Source organism: Elaeis guineensis, chromosome 8 (genome assembly GCF_000442705.2).
Source record: "Elaeis guineensis isolate ETL-2024a chromosome 8, EG11, whole genome shotgun sequence".
Classification (NCBI taxonomy): Eukaryota; Viridiplantae; Streptophyta; class Magnoliopsida; order Arecales; family Arecaceae; genus Elaeis; species Elaeis guineensis.
This window is the reverse complement of record NC_026000.2, coordinates 2390177-2398554: the sequence shown is the minus strand read 5'-3', so window position 1 is coordinate 2398554 and position 8378 is coordinate 2390177. Positions and strand designations below refer to the sequence as shown.

Sequence of the window (8378 nt, the reverse complement as noted above, 5' to 3'; positions counted from 1 at the left end):
TATAACAACACTCATCAGCGTCATTCCCTCCAAAGGATCCCAGCCTTAAATTAATTTTATTACATACAACCAGACGCGCGTGCGTTTCGGACAGGCGGCTGGAGCTATTAAAATTCCCGCCTTGCTCGTCCCTCCTTCCACTCTCTCTCTCTGTAATTAACTGCTATTCTCGTCTGAATTTTAAGACGATGAGGAGACCGACGGCATCGAACGGCCACAAAAAGGCAGATCAAACATTCTAACTGAGGAATTAGTGGTGCCGGTGCAACTCAAATAGCAGCCCACCTCTCCTCAGTAAAAATCTCTCACTCCATCACGAGCTCCCTCTCCTTTTCTTAAATTTTCTTCATCAATTGTCGCCATCTCTGCCCCCTCCCTCTTCTCTTCTTAAATCCCATAACAGGGGGAGACAAACAGCTCAGAAACGGTGCGGCGGGAGACGCAGAGATCCGCCAAACGATCGTTGCCAGAGGTTTCGAGTTGATCTCTCCTCTTCGGTTCACGAGGTGACCATCCATCTCCTCTTGCTCTTGGTTTAAAAGAATCGCATGCACTCTGTTCCTTTCTGTTTGATTAGTTGAAAAAAAAAAAAAAAAAACAGGGATCGGTTGAATTGAATTCCAGATAGATATCTTATCCTACGCGTAAGAAGTTTTCGATCGGCATCGTTTCCTCTCGGTCTCCCCTTCACAAAGCGGAGCCACACAAACAGAGAGAGAGAGAGAGAGGGAGAGACGAACAGGCTTTGAAGTGGGAATTGGGAATTTGTTGGGACCCCTTGCGCTCCCATCGGTTCTTGAAATGGGAGGTGGCGAAGAGTCCCGGTTGTTCGTCCACCGCCGTCCATCAATCAGGTGGGTCTCACCTATAGATGGTCAGTGTTCGGTACGTGTAGTGGAAAACGGGCCCCAGCCTAGTGTCGAGTCGAAACCGTTGAATTGACTTGTTGGATCCGAGACCCCGTTAGTGCACAGCGGTGGATGAACGACAACGTACGTGGCCGGATCCGAAATCCGGCCGGTTTCATGTAGAGGGTACGAGAAAATCTTATGAGAACCAAATTGAGAAAGAGAGAATTATGGCATAGAGTGATATAGGTAGGAGTAAGGACGGAAATTTTTGACATGACATGTGAACACGATACGAAAAATATGGATTCGGATCGAAAAAGAATCAATATGATTACAATCCACAACATTCGTGTGGATTCGTGAGTTGACCCACGAATTCAAATTCAATCCGTCTAATCCATTTAATTTTTTTATAAAATTTTTAAAAGATATAATTATTTTTAAAAAATTTTAAAATAATTCTAACTTCATAAAATAAAAACATAGCAAACGCACTCTCAAACTAATTCCTTCTTAGCTCTCTCTCTCTCAAACTCAAACATAAATTACCAGCCCTAGACAGGAGGAGATTGGGTTGTATCTTTCATCCAAAAAAATGATTCACCTTCCTTCACGTGTATTCATCATCGAATCGTATGATGATTACTTTGAGATCTGCACATGTGGATGAATGGATATGTTTCGAGTGCTTTGACAAGATACAACCCGAACCTAGATATGAGACACGCCAACTTAGGTCCGTTGTATGTTGTCCGATTATCTAAACTAAATTCAAAGTTTGAAATTTATACTAGGCTGAAATTTGGTGCATGTATTTCGAGTTACACTAGGGGGTGTTTGATTCGCAACCGGAATCAAAATAGAAATGAGAATCGAAATGGATTGGAATCAGAATCGGAATGCTCAAATCCCTCGAAGCGTTGGTTCATTATCGAAATCAGAATCGGAATCGCAATTGGAATGAAAATTTGAATCCATAGAGGAGAGTAGGGATTGAGTTCTATATAGATTGAGCCATTCCCATTCCACTCTGGAATCGGAATCGAAATGGAGCTTCTTCTAACCAAACGATTGAAATGGGAGTCATCCATTCCGATTCCAATTTCAGACCTCTACTTTTTCCAACTAAACACCCCTTAGGATGCATCTAAAGATGGTTTGGGTGGTATCAACAATTATTTGTAACGTATGCTCTTGCTGGCTGGTTAAAGTCAACACGCATTATTAGATTTGATACTTCTCTGGCGTTTGGTTTGGTTTCTACCTTGCATGATCTAGTTTTAGCATATCTAGTTTCAATAGCTCAAGAGTTGGATCTAGATCTAGTCCAAGGTAACAAAAGGATTCGTTTCTGCATTCTTGATACCAATCATAAATTCTCTATCAACTACAATATCTAGCGTTCTGTAATTAAGAAAAAAATTATTAAATAAGTTTAAAAATCTAGACCATTTTGTAGCCATCTAATTTGTGGTTCAAAATTTGGGCTGGCATTGCCTACATTGCCTATGAATGTAAACCAATTATACCCTTTTGCTCATCTAGTCCTCTAGACGCATAAGATTAGGGGTGGCAATTGGATTGATTCTGATCAGGTTATATATGGCTTGGAATAAAAAAATTAATCTAAACTCTAACTATTTAATAAATAAGTTAGAATTAGAAAATGAACTTGATCTGTTTAATAAATAGATTATTCGATCTGATCAACTTAACCTACTTAATGCATACATTAGATTAGGTCTGATCTAACTTGCAAATGCATCAATATAGATAATCTATTTTAATCTTGTAAGTTGTTTCCTCCCTCCACTCTCGCTCTAGACCTTAAACCCTAACCCTCAATCTTTATTACTCTAAATCCCAAATTCTAATCACAAATTTTACTTATAAGTGTAAGATACCTAGAACACAAGATTGTGATGAAGGCCAACAAGGCCATCAGAGCCATGTTACTGGTCATCAATGGCGGGAAGGTGTGCGATGGGGGTCCCCAAAATGGAGTATACCATATGGAAGGTAGGGAAGTTGCTGCAAACAGTCTTTATCGAATGTTCTCTTCAATAAGACCAAATTCCTATCAAATTGGAGTGAGGCTTTAGATAGGAATGGGGCAGCAACGGAGTAGGAGATTGGAGGGATGGCTGGAGTTTTGGAGCAAAGGTATGGGTAGAGAGGGATAAAATCAAACCCTTTTATTTTATATGTTACTAAACAAGTTGAAATGGATTATGCATGTTAGAATTTTAAATATGTACTGTAGCTATTTAATAAATAGATTAAATTGTATCAATTTGTTTATGACCTGAATCTGCTTATGCCAAATCTTAACTTGGACAAGTTGTATGTCAAGTTGGCGGATTGGGCTCTAAATTGCCACCCGAACATAAAAACAGCCCATCTTGTGTTCTCAAGTCTGCATCACATGTCAAGATATAAAATTGAGTGGTTACAGCGTCAATTAGACTGGTTTTAGATAGCTATTATTTTAACTTAGAAAGCAAATATTATAGACTTTTAGGTGGACATGAATCAGAACCTAGCTAGTGGAACTTTCAACTGATCCCATTCAAATGTCAAGAGTGTCATCAAACCAAGCCAAATCCAATAAATAAAATGGCAGGCCAGTTATTTTACGACCCTAGTGTTGTTGAAACATCCATCATCTATTTATGATCTTTGCCCTTATGTAACAACCGCAAATTAAATCATGATTGATTTTATAGCTTGATTGTCTTTTTTTTTTTTTTTTTTTTCATATTATGTTTTCCGTTATCTCAGAACATTCCTAGTTTTATTCCAGCACAATTAATCCATACGCATACGACTAAATAGTACAAATACCTTCTCATTATTATTATTTTTTTTGGTAGAATACCTTCTCATTATTCACAGTTATTCAAAAGGTGGAAGACTTGTGAATCCATCGAATAATTGACACGACCTGCCCCATTTAGACCCCTAATTCGTTGCCTACCCCAGTGACAACCAAGCTACCGGCCCCTCCAATAAATATGACACCACAGACACCAAACAATTCGATACAAAACCATTCAGGTTACCTCCCATCAGTGCCCAAAATGAAGCAATCAATCCAACCACTAGGAATACCTGTAACGGGCCAACTCGGGGGAGATTAGGGCCATCGAGTTTGATAGGGAGGTGAGTTAGGTTCAACTTTCTGTCATCCATCAGACCATTTTGGATGGCCGAGAGTAACGTATCTAACATATTTTAATCTTTAATAACACCTTATTTTTGTCCACCATGACGGACGTGCCAAAAGCAAACACTTTGTTACAAAAACATACTCCAAAGGCCCAAGAGAAGGCTAACATCAAGCAGAAGAAAGCGACCCTCACTTCATATCTTTTTTTTTTTTTTTTCAAAATTCCCTCTCATTATTAATGCCTCGTGGTGCCGCTCACAAAGCATACCCTCCGGTAGCAGCATGCAGCCTTCTGCTGACCGTTTTGAGCTTTTAATGCAGCTAAAACCCCGTTCCACGTGTCCTCTTATAATTTCCCATTTGGTTCCCTCCTCGGGTTGGCCTTCTCTTCTGCTCCTCCGGTTTTCCTTCCCTTCTTTCCCCTTCGGTTTCCAAAGTACATTTGAAACATAGCAACAAAACAGCAGATTGTAAGCTATCTCTTTCTATCTCTTAGCTACGTACCCCTGCTAGAATGCGGCAGCGGCTCTCGTATCTTAGTGGGAAAAGTTTCAAGTTCCTTCTCTCTGTGTCCATTGGGAAGAGGAGAGGAGTAGAAGGAGGTCCACCTACCTCCCCTCGCCAAGATGACAGCAAACCCATGGAGCCATTGCCGGACGAGAAGCCGCCTCCGAAGCCTAGTTGGAGATGCTTTTCCTATGAAGAAATCCACGAAGCAACGAATGGTTTTCATCAAGGTCTGTGATTGTAGCCTGTTCTGTCCCAATTAGAAGAGCACATTTGCCAACTTCTTCATATCTTCGTGTTCTTTTGGCATTGGAATCGAGCAGGTAATTTGGTCGGCAGAGGGGGGTACGCCGAGGTGTACAGAGGAGTTCTGGAGGATGGACAGGTGATCGCGGTGAAGAGGCTGACGAGAGCTTCGACCGATGAGCAGAAGGAGAAGGACTTCTTGCAGGAGCTTGGGACCATTGGCCATGTCCGACATCCCAACGTCTCGGCCCTCTTGGGTTGCTGCATCGACCGTGATCTTTACCTTATTTTCGAGTTCTCTTCGCGCGGTTCTGTCTCCTCTAATCTCCATGGTAACCAATCTAAACCCAAAAAAAAGAGAAAAAGCTGCATTTATTTTTCCAATTTTTTTTTTTTTTTCTCGGAGAAGAACCAAGTATATATAGGTGGATTCAAGTGTGTCCATTTATGTTGTAGATGAGAAATCGCCACCGATGGCCTGGAAGCTGAGGTACGACATCGCAGTGGGTACAGCTCGCGGGCTACATTACTTGCACAAGGGATGCCAGAGAAGGATTATTCACAGAGATATCAAGGCCTCTAATATCCTCCTGACAACCAATTTTGAACCTCAGGTACAAGGCAGGACTCTTTCCCTTGTCATTCGATCAGTTCCTCAAATGACTTCAATGTCTCAAACCGAGTCAATATTGCCATTTTAGATTTCAGATTTCGGGCTTGCAAAATGGCTTCCATCCGAGTGGACTCACCGTGCCGTCGCACCAATTGAAGGGACATTCGGGTTGGTGATCTTTGAAACTCTCCACTTGGACAACTTAGATGTTTTTTGGCATGAATTCAGAATTCGATTTTGATGAATATTTATACGCGTTATAGAATTTGGCTGGATATAAGCATTTACATGGAATGCCTATCGAAGCAATGTCTTATGGAGCTTATGATGTCTCTAGGTGTCTGGCACCAGAGTATTTCATGCATGGGATCGTTGATGAGAAGACTGATGTCTTTGCTTTTGGTGTATTCCTTTGGAGATCATATCAGGGAGGAAACCGGTGGACGGGTCTCACATGAGCTTGCTTAGCTGGGTAAATGTTATCTAAATTTGCATTAATGTTATATCCTCATGGATCCTCTCCTTTAAAATTATCATAGAATCTTCATTATATTTGTACCACTAAGTTAGAAATTTTATGACAGGCAAAACCTTATTTAGGTGATGGCACGATACAGAAACTGGTGGATCCGCGACTGGAACAGGACTACGACTTGGGACAGTTGAACAGGCTTACCTTCATAGCCTCTCTCTGCATCAGGGCAACTGCAGCATGGCGTCCATTCATGACCGAGGTACTAAATGTTGTTTCTAGTATGTTGCTCGATCGTTGTTAACTGTTCGATACGAATATCTTTTGATATTGATGAAGGTGCAGTACATGGTTAAAGAGGCCTATAATCTGAGTATAAGCATGTGAAATATTTATTAAAAAACATATATAGTAAAAGATAATATGATGCTTAAAGTTGTGGAAGTTCTCTTGTAATATAAGCATTGAGGGAAAAAAAAAAAAAAAAAAAAGAAAAGTTCTCTTGTAATATAAGCATCAAGAGAAACATAAAGGTTTCAGCAATGCTTCATTAAATTAGTAAGGAAACTTTCCAGGCCTGTGATGTTTTTGCGTGTTCAACTATAGAAAGGAATTTATAACGTGCTTGTTTTATCACCAAAATATGTTTGCTTTTAGCTGTTGCAAAGCCTTCATTTGTCATGAGTGGGTAGCCAATTCCAGATTCTACGATCAAATTGCATTTTAATAATCATGCCAGCTGGAAAACAGAGTTACTTCCAAGCCATGGATCATTCTTGTGAAAGTGTTTGGTCATATGCAGCTTTCTCATGCACAATTCTCGATCTTTCTTTTTGGCTTGATTAGCTCCTAAATGTAATTACCAGAGTAATATGTGAAAGGGATACGTTTATTTAACAAGTAAGAGTCTTGGTAAACCATGTTGCAAGGTAACTTGCAATATCTGAGTAATATGTTCTTCCCAATTTCAAACACTATAAGTCACAAGCGTCAGTAAGCATCCATGTACCATATTAGTTTACCTAGATTGATTCCATGCAACCACAAAAAAGATAGGAAGTGTCCTGCTGGCACGCCTTTGCCTTCACATTTATAGGTCTAATGTTTTGATGCAACCTGTTGATTCCTGAAAAATCTGTCGTGCTGTTTATATTCATGAATCGGGTGCCGCTTTCTGATTGCCGGCCTGTTGCGTTGGTCTTAGAGCCGTGGAAAAGTGTTGAGACCGAGAGATCTTTCCACCCCACTAGTTTGAAGTGTAAGAACCTTGGGTACCACGAACAGTTCTTGCCTTTTGTCCCCATTAAAAATGATATCGTGACTCACGGGATGCACATGGTCGCTGTAGCTTTGCTTGACACTTTGGAAACTTAGTAAAGACAGATTCAGAACATGCCACGCCCCAATACATGCATCTAAAAGAGGGGTCCTTGGTCTACTAATAGTCTAATCATCCCGTAGTATTAGAAAATGCAAACATTGCTAACAGAACAAAATGAATGACGACAGGTATTGGAGCTATTGGATGATGGGGAGGTGCTGCAAGATCGATGGAAGATGCCTGAAGAGGAACAGGAGGAAGATGAGTTCTGGGGCTTTGATGATCTCGACGACGAGTATGATAGCCCCTCATCATCTTCATCAACAAGAAGCTCCCAACAGTAATTAATCTTCGGATAATATATCTTAATATTCCAACTCCATTTGAGTGGGGAGAGAATGTACATGGCTGCTTAGTTGTAGCAAAATGGGACTATATTGCCTTTATGTCTATGTATACTTGATTTAAGGTCAAGACCCTTCTATCTCAAAATACTATCCTTTTGGCTGATAATAGGCTACTTTTCTGTTGAGTTAGGCAACAAGTACAAGCAAAGCAGGTGGGTTTTGGCCTGGCGGGTGGCAAGTGGATGTGGGTGGGAGTTAGTCCACACACAAGGCTATGCCCCGCCATGCTATTATTACTCCCAGAGAAATGGGCAGTTTGGGAGAGGTAGACACGAGTGCAACAAGGATATGTGAGGATTTATGTGAAATGACCAAAGGGATTAGTTGAGACAAGGTTAGGAGAAGGTGGTTAGCTTTTAGAGCTCTTCCTGGCTCTGGTACCTCTGAAGGGTTGTTGGAGGTGGTTGAGATTAGAAGGCCTTTGGGTGTGTGGCTGCTAAACTGATCGTAACAAGCAACATAGGTGCGGAGGAGGCATTTAAAACACTTCTCCTTTATGAACAACCCTGTGAAATGGCATTGCAACCACATGATCACCGGCTGTGGAGGAGAAATATCTGACCTAACTGAAGACAGGCAGATGACAAATCCGTGGGTTTGGATAGACGTTTGCCCTCAGAATGGTAAGTCATTTCAGATGAATGATGTGCTCTGTCTTTGAAAGTACCACAATCTGCAGCTACTTTGAGCGAAGTAGCAGAGTAGTTATATGATTGCTTCCAAGTAGCCTATTGTTATCATTGAGATCAAGAAAAGAATTGGCTTGAGATGGGCTGGTTATCCATCAAAATG

General features: G+C 40.9%; 1 protein-coding gene across 1 annotated transcript; it reads left to right on the top strand.

Moving 5' to 3' along the window:
- Window positions 1–311: 311 nt before the first annotated feature.
- Window positions 312–7692, top strand: LOC105050798 (probable receptor-like serine/threonine-protein kinase At5g57670). Its single transcript, XM_073242896.1, is given in 9 exon segments — window positions 312–506; window positions 4517–4757; window positions 4851–5105; window positions 5230–5387; window positions 5475–5554; window positions 5724–5794; window positions 5797–5858; window positions 5971–6120; window positions 7368–7692. Coding segments are annotated over 8 exon segments (1155 nt in total). The 5' UTR covers window positions 312–506; window positions 4517–4534; the 3' UTR covers window positions 7524–7692.
- The last annotated feature ends 686 nt before the right edge of the window (window positions 7693–8378 follow it).